This window comes from Terrapene carolina, unplaced genomic scaffold (assembly GCF_002925995.2).
Source record: "Terrapene carolina triunguis isolate 2854851 unplaced genomic scaffold, T_m_triunguis-2.0 Scaffold84, whole genome shotgun sequence".
Lineage (NCBI taxonomy): Eukaryota > Metazoa > Chordata > Testudines > Emydidae > Terrapene > Terrapene triunguis.
Window position 1 is genome coordinate 20,689,052 of NW_020664435.1, and position 24,937 is coordinate 20,713,988.

At 40.1% G+C, this 24,937-nt stretch overlaps 1 protein-coding gene across 5 annotated transcripts in view; it reads left to right on the forward strand.

Moving 5' to 3' along the window:
* The window catches only part of SNX13 (sorting nexin 13), a 153,417-nt gene that overhangs the window by 117,145 nt on the left and 11,335 nt on the right, over positions 1 to 24,937 (forward strand). For 4 of the 5 annotated variants that reach the window (XM_024219713.3, XM_024219715.3, XM_024219716.3 and 1 more), the window contains 6 exons: positions 1,145 to 1,284; positions 6,819 to 6,926; positions 8,672 to 8,782; positions 10,668 to 10,829; positions 19,112 to 19,183; positions 22,933 to 23,078. In XM_024219713.3, the coding sequence (XP_024075481.2) occupies positions 1,145 to 1,284; positions 6,819 to 6,926; positions 8,672 to 8,782; positions 10,668 to 10,829; positions 19,112 to 19,183; positions 22,933 to 23,078 (739 nt within the window). The remainder of the gene's footprint in view (positions 1 to 1,144; positions 1,285 to 6,818; positions 6,927 to 8,671; positions 8,783 to 10,667; positions 10,830 to 19,111; positions 19,184 to 22,932; positions 23,079 to 24,937) is intronic. The other variant, XM_024219717.3, reaches the window with a different exon arrangement.

Sequence of the window (24,937 nt, forward strand, 5' to 3'; positions counted from 1 at the left end):
ATGTTGAGACTCAGGAATAGTACATTCAAGTCCAGGTTCTGCAGGGGAGTGTACTTTAGTGGTAATAGACCTTTTGCTCCTGTCTCTCCCCCTCTTCACCCAGCTTTCCCCTCTCTCTCCTTTTGCCCCTGTCCCCAGGGCACTTCCTGCCCTATCTCTGCCCCCCTCTCCCCCCCTTCATTGAGAGCACAGGAAAGACAATCTCCCTTCTTTTAGTTCCTGTGCCCAGTGCCACAATGGCTCCTGGCAGCTGGGAGGAGCAATTGCAGGATAAGTCCTGTACAGCCCCTATATTCCCTGGATGGGGCATACTCGCGTATTCTGTGGGAATGATACATGTGCAGTCCACTAGGCCTGTCGGGGCTTTGAGAGGATGGAGCACATGAAATGATACAATTTAGCTTCCAAGCTCTAACAGGTTTCTATTGATCATGTATGAATTGTGATTTTTTTTCTAAAGGCTTATGATGCAGCCAAATTTGGGTGAATCTTTGTGAGGATAACAAAAACTGCTTCCCTGACACAAGTGCTACCACCTGCCAAATTTAAGGTCCCTGTTCCATGGCATGGCAATGCTAGAGCTTCTTGATGAATGGTTTTAAGATATTTTTTTTAACATGGTCAAAATATTTTTTCACTACCTGTGTTCTCAGACTCAGCTGAGCTGTTTTAGCTGAAACTTAAAACAAAACAAAGTTCCAACCCAGATGGTCTAAGTTTGGCAAAGTTAGAAGTAACTGAAAACAGGGTCTTATAATGGAAAATGTCAAGCAACTTTATCTATAGGCATCACTATCTGCACCCCGCCTGTAATTGCGTTTCATCTTGAGCTGCTTGACTCCTTAGCTTGAGGCATGCATATGCATATATATATATATATATATATACGCACATATATATACTTGTATAACTTTCTTCTAAGCTAAAGATTCATGCTTACACAATATGGGATTCTCTGGAGGATGCCACCTACAGAGGGTTTATTGCTTGCATCCATTTTTGTGTCCAGGTCTGTCATTTCAGATGTTTCCATTTCATGTCTCTTGTGTCCTTTCGTCTTCCTCCTTGTTTGTGTTTCTCTTCCCTTTTCATTTTTGTTTTAAATTACTAGTCTATGCTGACTATAACCCATATACTGTGGCAGGAGTATGCAATGACCATGGCAAGACATATGCACTGTATGCGATCACTGTACATCGGAGAAATCCAACTAGTGAAGAGATATGGAAAACGTATCGTCGCTACAGTGACTTCCATGACTTCCACATGAGGATAACTGAACAGGTAACTGATCCCATAGAGACTGTTTAATCTTATGACTGTTTATATCTTTGAAAGGCATGATTGTGTCTTAGCAGCTATAACATTGTTTTAGAATTGGCCACTAAAAGTTGATATAACTTTGTCACTTGTGTGGCCTTAATTCAGGGGTGGGCAAATTTTTTGGCCAAAGGGCTACATCTGGGAATAGAAATTGTATGGCAGGCCGTGAATGCTCACAGAATTGGGGTTGGGCTGCGGGAGGGGGTGCGGGCTCTGGTTGAGGGTGCGGTCAGAAATTAGGAGTTCAGGGTGCAGGAGGGGGCTCAAGGCTGGGGCGGAGGAGTAGGGTATGGAGGGGGTGTAAGCGCTCCAGCTGGGGGTGCGGGCTCTGGGGTGGGGCTGGGGATGAGGAGTTTAGTGTGTAGGAAGGTGCTCTGGGTTGGGACTGAGGGGTTCGGAGTGGGGTTGGGGTATGGGAAGGGATGCAGTCTCCGGCTGGGGGTGTGGGAGCTGGGGATGAGGGGTTTGGGGTCCAAGAGGGTGCTACGGGCTCGGATTGAGGGGTTCAGAGGGCGGGAGAGTGATCAGGGCTGGGGCAGGGGATTGGGGCTCAGGAGTGCAGGCTCCGGGCAGCGCTTACCTGAAGTGGCTCGTGGAAGCAGCGGCCATGTCCCCACTCTGGCTCCTATGTGGAGCCATGGCCAGGCAGCTCTGTGCGCTGCCCCATCCGTAGGCGCCGCCCCTGCAACTCCTATTGGCTGCAGTTCCCGGCCAATGGGACATGCGGGGGCAGCGTGGAGAGTGGAGCCCCCTGGTTGCCCCTACACGTAGGAGCCAGAGTGGGGCTATGCCGCTGCTTCTGGGATCCACGTGGAGCGGCCGCCGACCCTGCTTCCTGGCTACAGCGCTGGAGCGCAGCAAGCCCCAGACCCATGCCCCCAATATGTTGTCAGGCAAAACAAGTGTTCTTCAAGTAGGACTATTGAAAACTGTATTAGACAATGAATTTTTATTTGAATTTATGTGCTCTTGTGCAATATATAACTGCATTTTCTCATGATTAATGTTAAGAAAGATTTGCACTGAGCCTTATATTTACATATTTTTAAAAAGGAAATAGTTTTTTGTATATTCATGATTGAAGCCTTTTTTTGTATTTGGTCAAGTAAAGAGATGCTTTTTATAGGTGTCTTTAGAATTAACCACCAAAGAATAATGAAAAAAATTGTATTATCTTCAGAATTATTTGGTTGACATGTTTTAATAATTTTTCTATAGAAAGTTAAGTAATGTTCACAGTGGAAGTGTAATCGGTATGGAACAGTTCTTTAGTTCATTTGTTGCATTTGTCACAGAGCTTAAGAAATAAAAACTGAGCTTGGGAAATGGGCCATTTAGGTTTTTAAGTGAAATGCTAAGGATCTGTGAGGTCTAGGAAGGGGACAGCTGTTGGCAGTTCTATATACTATTAGACAATCTGCCTTTTATTGCTTTGCCTGTATTCTCATACTCTTAACCCCCATAAAATAAAAGAAAAAAATGCAAAGACTTGTAATTCACCAGCTGGTACAAAGTAGAACCTGCTCACATGAATAAGTGTTAACAACACAATGCTTTTAAAGGAGTCAAATGCTTTTGAACCACATCTTAGTAGCAGTTGAGATTATTGACTGTATAAATCCTTTAACTATTCAAAACTGTTGCTCTGTAGCATACATTTACTCTATTTTTTGGTAATAGGAGTGTAAATAGGTTTGAATATTCTAATGAGAGTTCTCTGTGGCCATGTCAGCTTTTATAGGGTCAAAATAACATTTTAAAATGGAAATGGCCAACTTCTTGAAGAGTAAGCATATATATACACACTAGGAATGTAAAAGTTTAACTGGTTAACCGATAAGTTTGATGCTTATCAGTTTCAGTTAACGATTAAACTCAGCTGCTGGCCCCGCGTGCCTGGGGTCCTGGCTGCTGGGACCCCACGTAAAACATGGGGGTTCTGCAGCACCCCCGCACCTCTAGTTCCCTGGTTAAACCTTTAACTGATAGAATTTTAATCGGTTACACAGTTACTTTTTTTACATACTATTTACATCCCTAATATACACATAAATATAGTATACTCGTACTCATACAATTTATATTTAATAATTTGTATATGTACATAGATTACATCTTTTTTTTAGATTATAGAAACTATCATCAGAGTTGGACATCTGACTCACTGACTCGCAGGGGATGTAGAATAATATATTTCAGTATATCAATTTTGCACCCCTTCCTCTCTGCAGGATTAATATCTATTTAAAAAAAAAAAAAAGACATACCACACCCTGGAATCCATGAAGCTGAAACAGCTGTGTTAGGTCTCTTACAGCAGTGGGTAAAGATGTGTAGTTGATGTTGTCCCCATGCTGATAAAATGTATTCTAGAAAAGTGTAGTTTGTACATATAGACACACAGATTAAAAGCTCTGTGAAGTCAGTGATAGCCTTTCCATTCACTTCAGTGGGTTTTGCCTTAGGCTCTGGATCACCATAGTTTGGGCTACAGTTTAAAGCAACAGTATTGATATTTATAAATTCTTCATTTATTTTTTAATTGAGTTTCTCGAAGCTGCAGATAAATACCCATAAAATGTAATTATGGAAGTGTGTACAGAACAGGCTGTAAACCTCTGTTCAATGCTATTGTGTATTAAAGTTAGCTAACAAATCTTGCTCTTTCACGGAGTATTTCATTAATCTGCATATCTTCCAATTGTATAAACTATAAATATTTGCATACTGTGGCCTTTCTTTTGAATCCCCTTTTTAACCTTTTAAAGTTGGTACAGACACCAACGATCTAAAATCTTGAATCTACAGATTTAAAAAGCAACACTACCATGTATTACCACACAGTGAGATTTCCTATTTTAGACCTTTGGAAAAAGTGAGATATCTTAGATGCCATTGTGTGGTAAGTAACTTGTTAGTACCTATGATGTTGATGTATCTCCTGTGCTCTTCAATATGGGAGTATGCTACAAGAGTTCTATTACATCTATCCTCTTACGCTAGTGCAAGGTTCTTAAAGGACTTTGCTTAAAGCAGCCCCTCAGGTGTTCTCACTTGTGCAGGGGCTTGCCAATGCTAGATCAGGGAGCCATAGCCAATGACTTGCAGCCCCCCTGCACCCTGATTCACAAGCACAGCTTGTACACATAGGAAACCTAGTCCTGTGGCTTTTGCCTTTTTATATTTTATTTTTAGTTAGCAGAAAGAACCACCACATTATTAATAGACTCTCTAAAAACAAATAACATCCAGAGCTGGGGTTGAATAGTGAGGAAGAAGTAAAGCTTTAATTATCCTGAGACAATTAATCTCCTCTGTAGTGCAATGGTCTTAGCTGATTCAGGGCGTGGTACTTTACACTTCCATGTGGTAGCTTTGAATTAGGCCCAATATTTTATTATAAATAAGAGCCCAGAAATGAGTTAAGTATTTGTGCCTTCATAAAGTAGGGTTGGGATGTTTGATAACTCTTATTTTTCTTCAAATTTCACAAAGCTGGCTTGTGGCATTGGTTTCAGATTGAACAACCCCCACCCTAGAAGCAAGGGGCAGAGGATTTGTAATGCTGGCTGAGTAAGACAGGAAGAGGGAGCTCAAAATTCTTCTGCTACTGAAACCAGCTTTTCTGGGTGCATTAATAAGAACATCATCTTAGACCAATAGAGATAGTTTAGGTGTCTGTTTGAAATGTAACTAAGTGGTGAATCAGAAAATTGCTGTACATGAGACAAATTTATAAAGATGTCTTTGTTTTTAAAAAAGTGCTTAAAGTTCTGATATTAATTTAAAACAGTTTGTCAGACTACAAGATAGTGTAGATATTTACTTTTTAGTGGGTTTTTTGGGTTGAGCTTCTGTTAGCATTTTTTGTTTTCTGAGGTTCGTGCTGCATCTTGAAAATACTATAGGGTTGCTTCCAGTTTCTAGAAGTTAGTGTTTTAATAAATTCTGGGAAGTGCCACTGAAACCAACTAACCATGCTTGATAGCCTATTTTCCACTTCCAGGGCTTCTGATTAGTCTAGTTTTAACAGGGTACACCTCTACCCCGATATAACGCGACCTGATATAACACGAATTCGGATATAACACGGTAAAGCAGCGCTTCGGGGGGGCGGGGCTGCGCACTCCAGCGGATCAAAGCAAGTTCGATATAACGCGGTTTCACCTATAACCCAGTAAGATTTTTTGGCTCCCGAGGACAGCGTTATATCGGGGTAGAGGTGTATTTTGTGTCTGCCTCTCTAGTAGTCTTCCTATGTGACACACATTTTTAGAGTGAACTAGACTTAAAGCCAAAAGGGAAAATGTTTCTACACAGCTCTTCCTACACATTGTAATTAGTTTAGAGCTGTGGGAACCTTGCAGGGTTCGGTGGTCTTCATAGACTGAACCCTGGAGTTCACTTTGCAGGAACTGGAAATGAACCAACCCTTCCCTGTTTGATTGGACTCTAGAGTTCACACATCCTGAAAACAGTCATTCCCTCACTCCCACAGGTGGTTCTTAACTAAATTCCACTTACCCCTTCAGAAGACACAGGTTACTACCAGTCTCTTAGATGTTTCTAATAGAAAATCTGGGCTTGCTGAGCATGAAGAGCATTGTCTGAGTCTTCAGGTTCTGTTTTTACAACCTTGAATATTCTAGGGTATTGCCATGGGAAGAGACTATCTCCCTAAAATACAAGGTCTCTCTGGAGGAGAGAGGCAGGAACAGTCTTAAAAAAACCTCTCCTCCGTATAAAGCAGTGGGACAGAAAGGCACTTTAGCCTCACCAATATGTGCTGCTACCCTAAGCCCAAGAGCAGATAATGGCCTCTGAGGTTTAGTGCGATAACGAAGGGTAACTCTGATTCCCAGAATCCACATGCTAAGAATTGAGACTTGATTGCCTAGCATGTGAATGCTAGAGAAACCGTGGATTCCTTTGCAAGTGTACTGTGTGTTATGGTTATGCCTGTCTTGCTCTGGATTTAATGTGACAGTGGTCACTTTCAGGTCTGGGAGTGTTTCACTTCTCTAACTGGTGTTGCTCCCCCAAAGATACAGTATGCAGTCAACTATGTGACCTCCCAAAAGACCTTGGCATAGACCCAGACAGTTACAGAATGGAAGCAGCAGTAGTAGGAAGGAGGCCACTTCCCCAGAAGACTACAGTGGTAAGCAGGGCTTCTGAGGACTTGTGGAGAATGGCAGCAAGCTGGCTGACTTGGAGAGGAGGCAGGAAGACGTTTTGAAGGGGTTTGCAGATGCTCCCAATGTGCAAACCATATTTTAGCTCTTTCTGACTAATTCACAAAATATTAACTCCTAAACTCAAGCTCAGTTTGAGCAGATTTGATGATCTATTCTATGTGAATATTTTGTACAGTTCTAATTTAAAAATAAGTGGGTGCTTCAAGTTGACACGTTATGCAGGAGTTCAGAATAGATGATATAATGGGTCCTTCTGGCCTTCCAATCTATTAAAAAAAATCTAACTTTTTTTTCTAGTTTGAAAACCTAGCAAGTATATTGAAGCTTCCTGGCAAAAAGACATTTAACAACATGGACAGAGAATTTTTAGAGAAGAGGAAAAAAGATTTAAATGCATATTTGCAGGTAAGTTCTTGACTAGTCTAGTTTCAAATTTTCCTTCATGCTTATGGCTGTCTGCCTGAACTAATAGTTCTCCATCAACTATTCAGTGAATTCCACTAAATGTTAATTCAGTCACCATGAGATTGTCTTAATAAAATACCCTGATTTGGAACAACACAAGTATGTTGTAAATGTCACAGCTGAAGGTAAATGCTAAATTTAACTCGGATCATCTGTGTTTCAGTGACCAGAACTTAAATAATTGAAGTATAAGTGGGGGAATGCAGATGCTCAGTTTTATAAGGTGTTAATAACCCAGTTTCGAGTTGGATTAACTGAAGTAGTTTATCCTAATGACTGAAAGTGGTTTACTGCTTAAGGAAGAGTATCCCTCCTCTTATACTATAAATAGAACAGTAAAACTTTATTCTAGTTGTTAAATTTTCCCCTCTAACTGTTAGCTCAGCATCCTTCTTTATTTTCCCCACTCCCAGCTCAACTTTCAGACTTAGTCTACATCTACACTGCAGTTGGGGGTGTGATTTGTAGCTTGTGTAGATGTACCCATGCTACCTTTATTTTAGCTATCTTGCTAAAAATATCAGTGAGGACATGATAATGCAAGCTGCACAAGCCTGCCTGACTCCCCTGGGTATATACTTGCTTGTGCTGCCTGCATGAAAGTCCACGCCATCCTATCCTCGCTGCTATTTTTAGTGAGCTAGCTAGCTTTAATATAGCCTGGTACAGCTACATAAGGCTGCAAATCACCCTTCCAGCTGCAGCGAAGATGTAGTCCTGTTAATTGTGCTCAGCTTGACTGAAACAATATTCCTGTCTTTTGGTCATTTTTTTTTAAGTGTTTAACCACTCTTTTCTTCCATTATTCTGATGTTGAATTCAGTTGTCTCATTTCTAAGTGACTCACTGATAAGGCTGGTCTCTAAAATTTTTGGCTCAACAGGGAACAGTTGTCTGAGAAGTTTTTTTGTTTCAGAGGGCATGTCTTTACTACCACGCTAAATCGGCGCTGCTGCTATTGATGCAGCAAAGTCAATTTTGCGGGTCTAGTGAAGACATGCTAAGTCGATGGGAGACCTCTCTCCTGTCAATGTCTATAATCCACCTCAACAAGAGGCGGAAGCTTTGTCATCAGGAGAGCATCTCCCATCGACATACTGTAGTGTGGACACCACTGTTAGTCGATATAAGGTACGTCGACTTAAGTTACCTTAGTTACGTAACTTAACTAGTGTGCCTTAGATCGACTTATAGTGTTAATGTAGACCAGGCCTAAGTAAAATTCTAAGAGGGGGTGAGAGTAAACAAAATGCTATGAAATCTAACAGCTGTTTAGATTGTCTAACAACCTGCATTTGTAATATGTATGGTTACTTATTTTATTTCAATATTTTTCCTAAGTGTTGATTACAGTGTGACTACTGATTTTAGACTCTAGTTTCAAGATAACCAAAAAAAGATGCCTTTTACAAATAGTGTGGAACTGATAGATCCTTCTTAAGCACTTTATAATTAATTTTGATTATTTCCCTCTCTGTAACAATACTCATCTTGAAGTAATGTTTAGAGAAAGAATGAAGAAAATGCATTCAAAACTGCCACTTCTTTGTACAAATATATAAATTTGGTTGCTGAATACAATATTAAAAACCTTTATCATATGAAATGAAATTATGACTTTTTTCTAAATATGATATGTATTTTGGAAGAAGCTGCAAGTTTTCAATTAATCTTTTCTTTCTTAGTTGTTGTTAAATCCTGAAATGATGAAAGCTTCCCCAGCTTTAGCCCATTGTGTGTATGACTTTCTGGAGAATAAAGCTTACAGCAAAGGAAAAGGAGATTTTGCTCGAAAGGTAAGAATAGCATTTAATATTTAGCAGATTTTAGTGATGCATTTGGTGCCATAACTTAGTAAATGAATTGAACATCTCCGTAACTGACTGCAGACAGTTATAAACCACAGTGTTTTATTTCATGTGCAAGCAATTTTTGAATTTGCATTGTATTAATGTGTGTTGTCAGAAGGTGACAATAATATATCCGGAAATAAGACCAGTATAGAATTAAGAACTTAGCCATTTTTTAAATGTCTTTAATTGTAAGTCAAGGAAACCAAATTTCCAAGAAATGAGTGAGTGTTGTATGTGCTACAAAAGGCTTTTTAATTCTATTGTTGACAAGTTAACTTCCCATCAAAGATTCCTGTTCTCCCTTTCCTTTCCCAATCTCCTACCCACCTCCAACTCAACACATGGCTGCTGCTATCATGACTTCCACTCTCCAGTTCAAAATACAAAATGTGTGTACCTTCTAAGGCTGCCGTTAATGCTGTTTCACGTTCAGCCAGCAGAGAATACACGGAGCTAAGCACCGAAATCGTGCATCCACTGTTAAGCCTGCACAAAACTCAGTTGTGGGTTTGTGAAATTGGTGTGTCTGCAAATAGATACTTCAGTTTACAATTGCCCATTTTGCATGGGCAGCTGCTTTTGGGAATGACAACCAGGACCTAATTTGCAATATTCCAGTGACCTGACATGGGTAACATCTTAAACTATTCTAAAAGTTACTTTTTCAGTTATTTAAACTGTGTTCTTTAAAAATGTACGTCTGTAGAGTTGACTGCAAAACATCATTCTGAATTTATCCAGCTTTATGTAATGTCCAGAAAAGAATAAAGATTTAATGTTCAGCTTTCTAAATGTATTGGATCTTTCATAACCTTATCTTTTCCTTTTGTAGACTATTACACTAGATGATATGCTTTTGTTACTTGCACTGTACTTTAAAAAAGTGTACATTGAAAATATCAGAACACTTATTAGTCTCCATTAAATATTATACTAAAAATAATTTAAATGTGTGTGCCTAATGCTGAACACGTTAGACTTAACATATCACCATGATGCTATTTAGGCAAGACATGGGACAGTGAGTCAGGTAGGAGATGAGATGAGAACAAGAGAGGTAGTGCTTTGGGAAGAAGTGAGTTTGGAGGAGAGTTTGGAGGACGATTAGTGGGCAAAAAATTGAAAACCCTTCAAAGCATAAGGGAGTGCTAGGAATGAAGGTATGAAGCTGAGATTGACAAAGGAATAATAAATAAGGATTAGATTGGTGTAGGCAGAGTGGGAATGTGAAGAAATGTAAACTATAATATAGATCAGAGAATGAAGCTAAAACGTCCTCTGAACTCAGTGAGAAAGAAACTTCAGCACTTTAAGCAACATTTCTATGTGTTGCCATGAAGTATAGTTTAGATATGCACACGGGGAAACTTTTCCATATATTAAGATATGATACAAAGGTATCAAACAACTGTGTATAGATTTCCCAAACATTTCAAATGTACATAATAGTTAAAATGAATTCTGCATTTATTTTTTACAAATAAGTCTTGGGGCAGAACCTTGAAGACCTTTCAGTAAAACATGCCTGATGTCTGATTTCAGCTGGTGAAATCCCTTATTGTGTTTATCACATTGTTCCAGAATTTTAAACGTTGATAGCCAATGAATTTTTGTCCACATTAGATCGTGTTTCCAGTATGTTTGAGTGAAAATCCTGAAGTAAAAATACTTAATCTAGTGCTTGTATCAATTGAATTTTTATATTCAAAGTAAGAGTTGTACTATACATCAGTTTATTCACTAGAACAGTGTGACTTTTTTCTTACTGGATGATTGTACTAGTGTCCTCCATAGGTTATGCAATCGTGGTAAATGTTTTCCCCTTCAGATGGACACATTTGTAAATCCACTGCGTAACTCTATGAGAAATGTTTCAAATGCAGTCAAGTCCCTGCCTGACAGCCTGGCAGAGGGGATGACTAAAATGTCAGACAACATGGGCAAAATGTCAGAAAGATTGGGACAAGACATAAAGCAATCATTTTTCAAGGTAAGAATGTATTGGTGAGGTAATATATAGTAGAGTCTAACAGGAGATGACATTCAGGTTTGGGTCCCCTTATCGAAAAACAAATGTTAAACACTCTATTGAATAGAAAAGGCTAAGAATAGGGAAACAACTATTATTCAAGGGTTCTATTTACTTTGGGAAGTTGAAGAGTAATAGGAGTTCCAAAAGAAAGCAATATACAAGGTAATGCATGATATAGAGAAAATAAAACAGACACCTAGTTAAATTTTAAACTTTATTTTAAAAGTAAAAGGCATCATATTTCAAATTGATGGAAATATTATGCAAAAAATTACATATTGCCCCATGATTTATTTAGGCCAACAACTCAGCAAAATCTGAAAAAGGAGTAGACCCAAAGCACAACTAGCATCCCATTTTTTACTAACACTCTTCGAAATAGGGGTTAAGGTAAATAAAAGTGCTTTTAAAGACCCAAACCAATTTTTAGATGGCCCCGATTCACTCTTGCTTCCTGTTTCTAGGAAGACCCTTCCCCACTCCCCTCCCTGCTGAAATTGCTAATGAAGTCCCTCAGCAAGGAAGCAGCACTTGCTGTTTGAAGAGAGGAGGCAGGAAGGTGCTATTGCTTCACACAGAAATCTACAGGGCAAAAGGCGATCCTCTGCCTTTTTCTCCCCTACATTTGGCAGCTGAGCATCAGAAAAGAGGTGAAGAAATCCTAGGCTCCACAGATATTGAAAGCAGACAAGGGAGCATTGATAAGGAGCGAAGTCCAGTGCTGGCATTCCTGCTTCTGCTGCCAGGTTTTATGATAGCTGCCTGCCACCGTCACCTAAGCTGCTGGCTCTGCTCTCTTCCCCACCAAGTCTTTGGTGTTGCTGGGAGGGAAGTAGTAGTGGTGGTGGTCTTCTGTACACCACCCACTCTTGACCAAATCTCCCATCAGGCATGCAAATGATTTTTCTTCCTCAGAGGGGCTGCCCTGACAACTGAAAGGGTGGGAATAGAGGAAAGTATTCTGTTCATCTGACCTTGCACTAGAAGTAGGAAAACTCAACAGTGATGTCATTGCCTGCTTGCTGGCATTGGTCCTATCAGGGCTCTCTTTCTTCTCCTTGGCTAGCTTATATCTTTGGATAATTTGAACTTTTCCTGATCTCACCCACCCGTAGTGTACCAGTTATCTAAAGTTTTAAGGAGGGAGTGGGAGCTCCACTTCTTTCTTCAACTGATTGCACGTGTGCATTCCACTCTTGGTGTGTGTGCATCCCGAACCACAGTTGTTGGAAAATTTTCTCACTAGTACCTGTCAGTGCAGCTTGAGCTCCTGCTGCTGCTGCACACTGCTGTGTGTAGGTATAAAGGGCACAGATGATTTCCCCCACACACACACACTTTCTTTCTTACCACCTGTGACTAATGTTGGAATTTGTTGGTCTTGCTTTAGCAAGTGCTCTCAGCATGTTTTTTTCATATATGTAGTTACATATTTATATAGTTATTAGGGTCAGTTAGTGTTTGCGTTAGTTTTAGTGTCTTAGTTTTTTCCCATGTTTGGAGTTTCATTATCAGTACCGAAGAATGCCTTTGGCAGTATCTTGCCTGGCATGCTCGAAGTCCATGCCTGTGAGGAACCCACACTCTAGTTGCTTGGATGAATCTCATATTCGGGATCGATGAAAGAACTTCAAGGCTAGGACCAAGGAAGATCGAGAAGCCAGGTTGAAGTTTCTTTTGATGGAAGCCATTCTGAAACCACCTTCAGAACCTTCTTGGTCAGAGAGGGTATTAAGTACATCAGAATCTGAGAGATGTGTGCCTCTGATACAGACTGAATTGCTGTATCCAGGAAGAAACTGCTGGGAGAGGCAGCTTTTCAGCCCCGAAGTCTGCCAGGAAAGGAGACAAAGTGAGTAGAATGCAGTCAGAATCGAAGCACTCCTCCACTTATTCATCAGCTAAATCGACCCATTGACACCTGCACTGAGGCAGGCACTGTCAAGTCTGAAGCCTGAAACAGTGTCTTCATGGTTGTGGCACCATCTAACTCTCTCGCACACTGGTCAGAGACACTCCTGGTACCATCCATGCCAGAGACATTTCAAGCTGCAAGGGACTTGCTAAGCTTATTGGCGCCAGTGTCCCCAGCGGTGCAGGAGATCATTCCTCCAGTACTGGTAAACCACTTGGCACCAGTGGAGGGCCCAGTACTGAGTCAACCTCCTGAGTCCTGGAGTTATGCCCTCCTGTACTGTCGAGAGAAGCCAGCAATGATGGCTTCTCTTTGCTCTTTCCAGGACTCTCAGCACCAGTCCCTGGCACTGACTGGAATGGTTAGGAGAAGGCAATTCTTCTTCTACCTTGGGGTTGCCTCCTGTGTTTCCCAGCTGCAGTGTGTCTTGCCACTCCCTTCCTAGATCTTATCTCCTGGGGTAATTGTGAGACCCTGTGTCGAGTGCTGGCCTGCATATGTGGGCTGCATGAAATTGGGCTCCAGCATCTTTTCAGTGGTGCTTCTGCAATCCATGAGGGATTTCCCGTTTCCAGATCTTCACTGCATCAGTAGCATTCAGTTTCCCTAGGCTTGAAGTTGGGAGTCAGATTGTTGAGCATCTCCTGATCCCAAGCCTGGTACCGAGCAGGAAGATGATGTTCAGGAGCATTCGATGGGACAACTAACAGAGGAGGCTCATCTACCTCAACCTGTGCTAGCTTCATCTTCCACCTGGTCCAAATGAAGCAGTTTCCTTGGGGGGTGTCTTTGCCCTGTCTGATGATTACAGAGCTGACCAAGAGTGCTTAAAAAGCGCTTGGACATTCAGGTAGAAGAGGTTAGGGAATCTTCTCACAGCCCTCTTGATATTCTGGCCTCTGCTGCTCCATCTCTGGTGGCACCGCAAATAAATGAGGCAATTTAAAAACCCATCAAGGCTCTCTGGCAAACTTCCTCCTTTCTCCCTCCCACATCAAAGCAAGTAGATAAAGTTTTGCATGGTCATGCTGGCTTCCATTATTCTCTCCCTGGATCCTGGAGACTTGAATGCTGTCCTTAAAGGACCCCTATTTCCATGTGGTGATTTATCAAGGCCACAGGAAGTATCTCAGATTCCTGATAAATTAATCTCATTACCAATTTGCAGCGTTGCCCTTTGGCCAGTGGGCAGCTTCCCATGTTATTACAAAATGTATGGCAGTGGTAGATGCCTTTTCTGAGGTTAGGAGTACATGTCTGTCCCTACCTAGAAGACTGGTTTGAGACACACCATTCCACAGTTCAGGTACTCTCCAGTGTATCTTTCATCCAGTCAATTTTCAAGTCACTGGGTCTGTTGATTAACTCAGAAAAATCTATCTTCTCACCAGTTCAGAGGATAGAATTTATAGGAGCAGTACTGGATTGCATCCAAGCCAGTTTTTTTTTCCAGAGTCCAGGTGTCAGACAATTTGATCCATTATTTTAGATCTTAAGATTTACCCAGTCACAACTGCACAGAATTGTATGAGGCTTCTGGAACATATGGTCTCTTGCAAGTATGTGGTCTGGTATGCCAGATTGTGTCTCAGGATTCTACAAAGTTTGCTGGCCGCAGTATTTTTGCTGAGCCATCACCATTTGAACACTGTGCTCAGAGTGCCCACTTACATTTTACTCTCTAGACTGGTGGACAAACCCTGTCAAATTTGCATAGGAGTTCCATTTGTCCTTCCTCAACCATAGCTAATGCTAATAATAGATATGTCTGACCTGAACTGCAGGGCTCATCTGGATTCCCTTCAGTCATAGGGGTTATGGTCCACAAAGGACATGACTCTTCATATAGATGTCAGAGAGTTGAGAGCTAGCCAGCTGGCGTGCCAGGTTTTCCTAACCCATATCAAGGGGAAAAAACTGCTCACTCTCACAGACCACACACAGTCAATGTTCTATCTCCGCAGTCCGCTCGTCCCTGTTCTGCTATGAGGCAGTTATCTATGGGATTCTTGTATTGCCAACACAATCAATCTCAAAGTCTCTTACCTTCCAGGGATGCAGATAGAGCTTTCAGATCACCTAAGGAGGTCATTTGAGAGTCACCAGGAGTGGTCTATTTTCCACCTCTGGGGGATTCCCAAGTAATTCTGTTTGCAATGAGGTACAACAGAAAATGCCCACAGTTTTGGTCCCCACAAAGTCAGTCTGGGTTCCCTAATGGATGCTTTCTTGTTGTCCAGGCTTTTTAATCTCTCCTCATATGGAAGCTGTTCTGTGCCCCTAATCATTTTTGTTGCCCTTCTCTGTACCTTTTCCATTTTAATACATCTTTTATTAGATGGGGCAACAAGAACATCACACAGTATTCAAGGTGGGGGTGTACCATGGATTTATGTAATGGCATTATGATATTTTCTCTTATTATCTATCCCTTTCCTAATGGTTCCTAACATTGTTAGCTTTTTGACTGCGTATGCACGTTGAGCAGATGTTTTCAGAGAACTATCCACAATGACTCCAAGATCTTTCTTGAGTGGTAGCAGCTAATTTAGATACTATCATTTGGTATGTATAGTTGAGATTGTTTTCCAATGTGCATTATTTTGCACTTATCAACATTGAATTTCATCTGTTTTGTTACCCAGTCACCCACTTTTGTGAGGGTCCTTTGTAACTCTTCACACTCAGCTTTGTGCTTTGTGTAATTTAGTATCATCTGCAAACTTTGCCACTTCACTGTTTGCCCCCTTTTCCAGATCATTTATGAATACGTTAACAGCACAGGTCCCAGTACGGATACTGGTATTTATCGCTTTCCATTGCTTTCCATTCCAACAACCGACCATTTATTTCTATCCTTTATTTCCTATTTTTTAACCAGTTACTGATCCATGAGGAGCCCTTCCCTCTTATCTCATGTATGCTTTGCCTGGTCGCCTGCTCCACCCAAATCTGAAAGCACTCCATCTAATGGCGTGGATGCTCTATGGTTAGAGCTGGGAAGGAGTCATGTTCAAAAGAGCTTCTAGATGTGCTGTTGAATAGCAGAAAACTATCTACTAGGTTTACTTCCTTCTCTAAGTGAAAGCATTTCTCTATCTGGTCTCATTAGTCTGGAGTTTTGCCAATACATTCTTCAATCCAGCATATTTGGACTATCTTTTGTATCTGAAACTGCAAGGGTTGGCCGTTAGTTCCATCAAGATCCACTTACCAGATATCTTGGCCTACCATCCTCAGGTGGATAACAGTCTGTCTTTTCTAATAGAATATCAATAAGATTTTTGAAAGGCCTGGAAAGATTGTACCCTCAGGTAGGTTTCAGAGTGGTAGCCGTGTTAGTCATATCAGCAAAAACAATGAGGAGTCCTTGTGGCATCTTAGAGACTAACAAATTTATTTGGGCATAAGCTTTTGTGGGCTAAAACCCACTTCATCAGATGTGGATTTTAGCCTATGAAAGCTTATGCCCAAATAAATTTGTTAGTCTCTAAGGTGCCACAAGGACTCCTCGTTTTTACCCTCAGGTACAAGATCCTGTTCTTCCATGGAACCTAAACTTGGTATTGTCAAAGTGTATGGGTCCTTCTTTTGAGCCTTTATCTACCTGTTTACTGCATCTTTCAATGAAGGTAGCATTTCTGGTGGCCATTGCTTCTGCTAGGAGGGTAGGTGAGCTGCGGACCCAGATGTCTGCTCTGCATTATACTGTTTTCTTTAAAGACAAAGTTTACCTGTGTCCTCATGCGAAGTTTGTCTTGGAAGTGGTATCTAACTTCCATATCAACCCAGGCTGCTGCATACTCTGGATAGTAAGAGAGTATTGGCTTGTGAGGTCCAAGCAGTTACATCAGTATTCTTAGCTCTTCTTGGCAGTCAAAGACAGTGTGACGCAGCTCCCAGTTCCTTCTGAGAGAGAGAATCTTGGATACCCTCGTGTATTTTCTTGTGCTTCCGTTTAGCTAATGTTATCCCACCAAGTAGTGTGACAAGACCGCAAGCAGCTTCTGTGGCCTTCCTGGGTAAAGTTGCTATCCTAAATATTTGTAAGGCAGCAATTTGGTCTTTGGTGCACATTTGCTTCCCATTATGCTATCACTCAAACAAGCTAGAAATAATGCCAGATTTCGGTGAGTTGTCCTTCAGTCTTTGTTCAGATAGGTTCCAATCCCATCCCTTTCATGGCTTCTGAGTCACTAAGAGTGGAATGCACGTATGCAATCACTCAAGAAAAAACTTACTTACCTGTTCTGTAACTGTTATGCTTCGAAATGTGTTGCATGTGACCATTATATGACCTGCCCTCCTACCCCTTTGCTTGGGAGCTTTTCTGACAAGAAGGAATTGAGGGAGTTTGGGGCCAGCTCCACCCTTCATGTCTACACGCAGTAGTGCACGGCAGTGGAATGCTCAAGTTGTCCCAACAGGAACAGATTAGTGATTGTGTTTTCCACCCTAAACCCCATGTAATTTCAACCTCATGGAAAAGTATTCAAAAGGGATAAAATCAACAGGATCTTCTAAATGTTTTAATGAGGTTCTATAGGAATTACTCTAAAAACCTGTAGAATTTAACAGTGGAAAGATGCTTACTGTAGGGTCTGTTAAAAATAATATAGAGACTTTATCAGAGATTAGGATGACCAGACGTCCCGAAAAAATCAGGACTATCCCAATATTTAACCCGATAATGTCCTGATGGATGTATGACTTGGACGCCATTTGTCCTGATATTGTAAGGTAGCCCGGCGATGGCGTCCGGTTGGTGTGGGGCTGGCAGGCTCCCTACCTGGCTCTGTGCAGCTCCCTGGAAGTGGTGACATCTCCCTCTGGGTCCTAGGCTCAGGGACGGCCAGGGGGGCTCTGCATGCTGCCCCCTGTTCCCGGCAATGGGAGTTGCGGGAGGCAGCGCCTGTGGGTGAGGCAGTGCGCAGAGCTGCCTGGCCACACCTCCGCTTAGGACCCAGTGGGAGATGTCGCCACTTCCAGGGAACTGCCTGAGATAAGCACCAGCCCACACCCACTCCTGCACCCAAACTCCCTCCCAGAGTCAGCACCCTGAACACACACACCCCCCCGCTCCCCCTGCCCAAGCCCTGAGACTCCCCCCTTGCAGAAGGGCCAGAGACGGGGCCCTGCGTCCCCCACTGATGCACGGCTTGCGGTGGGGCTGCTGTTGGGGCTGTGCACCCCTGACCTGCAGCTTCCTTGGGATGTGCGCTCCCCTTCCCCATGGCTCCAGTGGGGGCTGTGAGCCGTGTATCCCAATGTTTTCTTGCCATCTGGTCACCCTATCAGAGAAACAATTCTACATTAAGTTTAATACAGGACTTTTCCTTAAATTTAGCTTGCCGCTTCTGTTCTGCTTTTGTTGGAACAATTCTTTCCCCAGTTTTCCACCAAATTCCTCTTTATCTACTCTTGTTCACACGTGATCTAATACCCCTAAAATATAGCACATTTTTAAAAGTATAACTAAAAAGTGGAACAAGATGAATGACAACCATAAATCCTGTGAAAATATTTTGTTTTCCCTCTTGCATCCTTATCCCTTCTACTCTCCCACTTTTTTTGTGTGTGCAAATAATTAAGATTGTTAGCTCCTCAAAGCAGATACTTTGTGGTTTTATGTCTGTAAGGTTCACCTCTACTATAGCTGTAGCTATACCAATAGCTGAGGTGAGGGCCCTTCTTCCTCAAAACAGGAAGGGGAAGAGAGAGTCTGGGGGTCATATAAAATATAAAACTATTACTTGTAAAAAAACCAAGATTGGGCCTCACCTGAGCCTCCCTTTTTGGAAAGCTTCCCAATTACATGAATAAGGATAACACAGTTATACTCACAAAGAGAGATCTAGGATTATGAATCCTCATGCTTCAGGCCTGAGATCAGGAAGAAATGTCCACTGTTGGCTCTACAATATGGATTGATGGGTTTTAAATCTTTCTCTGAAGAATTAGCCATTATCTGAGAAGGCATATAGAACTAGACAAACCATCAGTTTCTTCCAGTTTGATAGTTCCTATGATAATTTTTAATATAAATGTGTATGTGGGATTTTTTCTTGAGGATATTCATACAGTTTTGATAACTATATTGGGAAACATGTTTCAAGCTGTGCTGGAAGATAATTCAATATGCAACCATTGATATATCTTGATATGTCACTAACTTGGAATCAAAATGCTTGATAGTCAGTAATAAAGATTGTATCTGAAATTTTGAAATTGGTTCTGTCGTAATTAGAGGTTCTCTTTGGTGGTTTCCTTGAGACCTGTAATTTTTCCCTCATAATCATGTCTTTTTTTATTATTTTGAGTATAGGTGCCTCCTTTAATGCAGAAAACTGATTCTGATCCTGAACACTGCCGTGTTGCCGCACAGCTTGATGACAATGTGAGTCTGATTTTTATTTTAGATTTGTTTAGCTACTTAATTTTAAAGTAGCAATGTGTGTTTTGTTTCAATTTGTATTGTTTACTTGCTGTATGCTATGCTGTTTATTGGCATCAGAAATTATACCAGAGGGAAAATTGGAAACAGCACTTTAAAGTAAAAAAATTAAAAATGTTCTGAAATAAAATTGACACATTTCATTCTAAAATGTTTAGAAGCTGTTTTAATACTAAATGGTTTGCATGGTAATGTGGTAAATGTTGCCTATCTATTATTACTTCTGTGACTATCCTCAAAGATAGAATAGGGTTGCAATATTAATAGTATTCAGCTAAATTTGATTCTGACATCTTTAAAACTAGCAAACGTCGTCAGTATTGGTGATCAGAGAGAATTGTTTTAAAGACAACTTAAAAAAAAAAAAATCCTAAACAATCAATGTTCAATCTGTGGACCCTGAAGTACGTAAAGGAAAAAATATTAGAAACGTGATAGTTAAGTTTAAAATGTTAAGCTCTTGATGTTCTCATAAGCTATGGTATTTTCCCAGTGTTCTGATTGATACACTGATCATATGTGTGAAACATAGTTGAATAAAATCTTTTATCCGTAACTAGGACTGAAGGCCCTTAAGATTACTAGTGATTATATGCAGATTTGTCATGGTCATAAATCTGCACCTGTTCCACACTTCACATTTTTATTTGTCACATCAAAGCATTCCAGTTTGTCTTCATGTGCATAACTGCTACCAGGGCTCTGGTAAATGCCATTTTGCTCAAGTAACAAAGGCTTCAGTTCTTTTGTTTTGCAATGATTTCATCTAATACAATTGTTTCTGTAGATTTTGATTACTTTTGAATTTCTTGTATTCTGAGACACTGAGCTCAGCCAAAACAGATTAACATAGAAAGTACATATATACCATTTTAGCACTAAAATGAGCAGAAGTTAGAATTACTGTACATCCCTTTTTCTGCAGTTCAACTTTTCTGAAAAAGTATAGCATCTACTTAGTCTTAAAAGTTCATTTTGAAAGAGTAGTGTTTGGACATTTGAATTTTGCACCATATTTCAGGATATTTTACATTTAGAACTTTTCCTGAACTTCACACAATGCCAGGAAATTCATAGTCAAACCTTTAGATCATATAATTTTGCTACATTTCTCTTCTGTTCGCATTACAAAGAATCAATAGTATAAGGAAGATTTAGTTGGCCTATATCTCACTAACAGAATTGTGAACTAAGGCTAAAATTTTCAAAAAGAGAAATTAGGCTTCAAAGTCTATATTTAGGTTCCTAAATATGAACCAGATTTTGAGCACCCAACTTCAGTAATTGGTGTTGCATCCTGAGCACTTTTGAAAATCTAGCCATTTACTTAAGTATATCGATTTAGGCTGGGATTTTTAAGGGATCCTTAGAGAGTTAGGTGCCCAAATCCTATTGAAATTCAGTAGGAATTAGGCACCAAGTCCTTTTTGGCTCCGTTCAAGTATAGGGAACTATTTTTCAAATCTTGGCTTTAGTTCCAATTGCATGTGGAAATTCTGCTCTCAACTATAGTTGTGCAACTCCATTGTTGGCAAATTATGCCTTCTGAAACACCCAGGGCCAGCTCCAGGCACCAGCTGAGCAAGCAGGTGCTTGGGGCGGCCAAGGGGAAGGAGCGGCATGTCGGGCTTTTCGGCGGCAATTCGGCGGAGGGTCCCTGTCCCTCTTGGAGGGAAGGACCTGCTGCCAAATTGCCGCCGAAGAAGAAAGCTGCGCGGTGGAGCTGCTGCCAATCGCAGCACTTTTTTTTTTTTTTTTTTTTTCCCCCCCCCCGCCGCTTGGGGCGGCAAAAACCCTGGAGCCAGCCCTGGAAACACCTTTACTATCTCACTGAATATAATGGAGTTGCACAAGTAAAAACAGTTTGTCTCTGCAGTTAGAACCTTGTGAACTAACTTTTCCCATAGTTGTATTGACTCTGCAATTGACTTTTACAGGAGTAAAATATAGTAATGTTGTAATATCAGTTAAGGAAGTAGATTCCATTTTAGTCGCTTTTTAGAGTAAAGCCTTACTGTAAGATATTTAAATGTAACTAATAGCATGCTTAGTTTGAAATTTTTGCCTGAAGCAGTGAATTCACCCTTTACATCAGAGATTTACAGAGGGCACAATAAGTTTTCTTAGACTTTTCTTATGTTCCATGTGGGTACAGGTTTGTTAAAACAATACTAATTGGAATAAAAACCAAGAAACTCGGTTAATATTTTTGTGTGGATTTCTTTTGTTTTTTAATAACCACTTCTGGCTGATTCACAATCTAGCATGAGTTGATTTCATATGTTGAAATGGCTGCTCTAGATAAGTTATTGTCTTACATGTAAATGTATTTGATAAAAATGAAGTTATTTACCTAATAGTGTCAGTCAATCTGTAAACTTATATTTTGATATATGTACCATACAACACATGGATAATAGACCCTACTGCTCACCTATAAAGAGACATTTGTTATCAGATTTTTCAGATTGTTTTTGATATGGTCGGATACTATAGTGATGGATATCAATATAAAATGCTAAGATAAAAATTGAAAAAATCAATATAACGATTAACAGTTACTGCAATTTCACAATAGTCTCTTAAGTTAAATATCTAGTATTTGGAGCTATAAATCTTTTTGCAATATCTCTGTAAATATAGTGTCACTGTAAAATAGCAGCCTATGCAACTTTTAAAAATAAACACAATTTTTACTACAGAACCACAGTGAAGCATTTGAAGACAACAGAACTTTGTCTCCCCACCACTGCTAAGTTAAAAACACAGGTCCTGTGGAATCATCTAACATTGACAGCTTACTTCTGCATCAGGCTCAGATTGAACTCAAAGAATAAAAGTTTGGGTTCTGTAGCAATGGAAGAGTGGTCTGCAATTGGGCACCTTCCTTTCAGAGCCACTGTTGCTACTGCTGCATTCAAAAGAAAGGGTATCCAGACAAAAGCCACTCCTTGAGTTTCCGCTCCGCTCTTGGAAGCACTCTTGCTATCTGAAGAAAAGAAGAATAAGAAACCCCTCTAAGTAATACTGCTGCCACCTTCTGTATCTGGTTCTGAACTGGCCTCAGTAATGCATCTTGGCCTCAGTAATGCAGTATATCGGGGTAGGCAACCTATGGCACGCGTGCCAAAGGCGGCACACGAGCTGATTTTCAGTGGCACTCACACTGCCCAGGTCCTGGCCACCGGTCCGGGGGGCTCTGCATTTTAATTTAATTTTAAATGTGAAGCTTCTTAAACATTTTAAAATCTTTATTTACTTTACATATATAACTAAACTATTATTGTATTATAGACTGATAGAAAGGGACCTTCTAAAAACATTAAAATGTATTACCGGCACGCGAAACCTTAAATTAGAGTGAATAAATGAAGACTCGGCACACCACTTCTGAAAGATTGCCGACCCCTGCAGTAGATTCTGTTTTAGGACATATTTTTAAAAGACCATACTTAAACGTAGTTTAATTTAAAAATTAAAAGCCATAAATGATTCCATCCTGGGAAAGAGAGATTTCAGACCATAGGAAACTCTTTTAATTATTGACTTCTTTCAGAAAGACAGTGCATGTGACTTAGTGTGGAAGCACTAAGATTCTTAACTTGAACAACTGTGGTAGATGCTACCTTAATTGCCTGAGCTGGAATACAGGGTTTTCTGTTTATACTTTGCTTTTTACTCTACATATCTAGGTGGATGACAATATCCCTCTTAGAGTAATGCTGCTCCTTATGGATGAAGTCTTTGATTTAAAGGAGAGAAATCAGTGGTTAAGAAGAAATATAAAAAATCTACTTCAACAGCTTATTAGAGCAACATATGGAGACACGATCAATAGGTACCAGGTTTTTTAATTCATGCTCAATAGTTATGAGAGTTCGTGAATCATGTCTAGAAAATTATCCTCTATTACTTAGTTGTAATGTTATAATCATTGTACATCTGCAAATGTAAGCTCACTGTTTGAACGCAGTTTTTTCTTTCTGAGATTATAAACAGATGGTTAAAGATGGAATGAGATGGAAACAGATTTTTTTAAAAGGTCATTTTTAGTGTCTGTTGCATAAGACATGGAATGCGTCTTATTTAAACTTGTCTAAAAATTTGTAATTTCCAAGAAAATAGTAAGCTCTTGCATATGTTAATATAATGAATTCATACTTCTATAACTATCAACTAATGTTGACATTGTGTAAGCTTTGTGTAAACTTTACTTTTTATAGTGTGCAACTGTTTATAAGATTTATTACTTCTTGCACTATTAAACACTTGAGTCAATCCAATGGCCATAAAACTGAAGCCCTACAATCTACCAGACTGGATGTATTGTACATAGTTATACTGTATGTATTAGAACTGGTGTCAACAAGATGTTTTTTGTTGGAAAATGCCAATTTGTTAAAGCTCAAACTTTTCATGGGAAAGGGGTGGTTTTGATAAACTTTGAGACTCAAAAACTATTTGGAAAAATAAATCATAATTGTCACCATTTCATTTTGATGCTTTCACAATGAAAAATTCCAGTTTTCCCATTTTAAATGGCTATTCATTAAAAAATTTAATATAGGAAAAATTTAATATAGGGGAAAAAATTAAATGGTTGAAGTCAAAACAAAGTATTTAGAAATTATAGAAACAAAATGTTTTGGCCCAAACTGAATGTTTTTTGATTTTTCCATTCGTGAAAATATGAGATTTTGACTTTTCATCTGATTTGGGATGGGAAAATGTTTTGATATGTCCAATTTTTGTTGGATGGCAAAACTTTCCCTGTCAGCTCTAATAAGTAATGATATAGGAACTTACTGTATTAGTTTTTCTATTTCAGCGGTTTATTTAAGACCATCAAGACTTTTGATTTATAATTACATTAAAATGTACATGAACTGTTATACTTCTTTTAAAAAGCATGATCACTTTAGAGACAAACGCAGTTCTGTTTAATCCGTATTCTGTCTCGCAAATGGTTTCAAAGGTTGCGGCGAAGTAGCACTATTCTAATCTCCCATTTCCCCATTCCACTAATAGGACACTGTTACATAATTCCATGAATCCACCCACCCAGAAGCAGGAGACAGAGCAAATTGTAAATTATTAATCTTGTATAAGGAATAACTTCACTTACCCTCTTCAGCCTAGAAGGGAGGAGACTATAACTATCTCCAAACATTTTTTATGTGCTTGGAGGTAGCAAGACTTGGTGAGTGATGTGTTTGTTCTCTGCATATGGTCTGTGTAGCTGGGCATGGGCCCCTGAGTAAGCAGCTGAGACAGGTGTTTGTTGGTGCCTTGGTAAGGGCTGTGTGCTTTAAGCCTTGGACCTTTGATCAACCCTGATGTTTGAAGTCTGAGTAGTTAATCACACCCTGGTGTTACGGGGCGGAGCTGAGCTAAACAGGGAGACTTAATATAAAAAGTCACTTGCTAGGCAAACTTGAGAGCTGCAAACAAAGGCAGATAACAGGAGAGTTTCAGAGGAAGTTTGGAGAGGGACTGTGTGAGGCTTTCCTTCCAGTTACAGTTCTATGTATGATTCCACAATGGCCAGCAATGGAGCAGTGGTGGTGAACTGCAACAGATGTGCCATATTTTCTTGTCTACCTGAAGCCAGGAGGTACTTCCTCTGTATGAAGTTGGTGGCTATAATGGAAGAAAAGATTCTTGGATTGGAAGGTGAAATAGAAATGCTACTGAGAA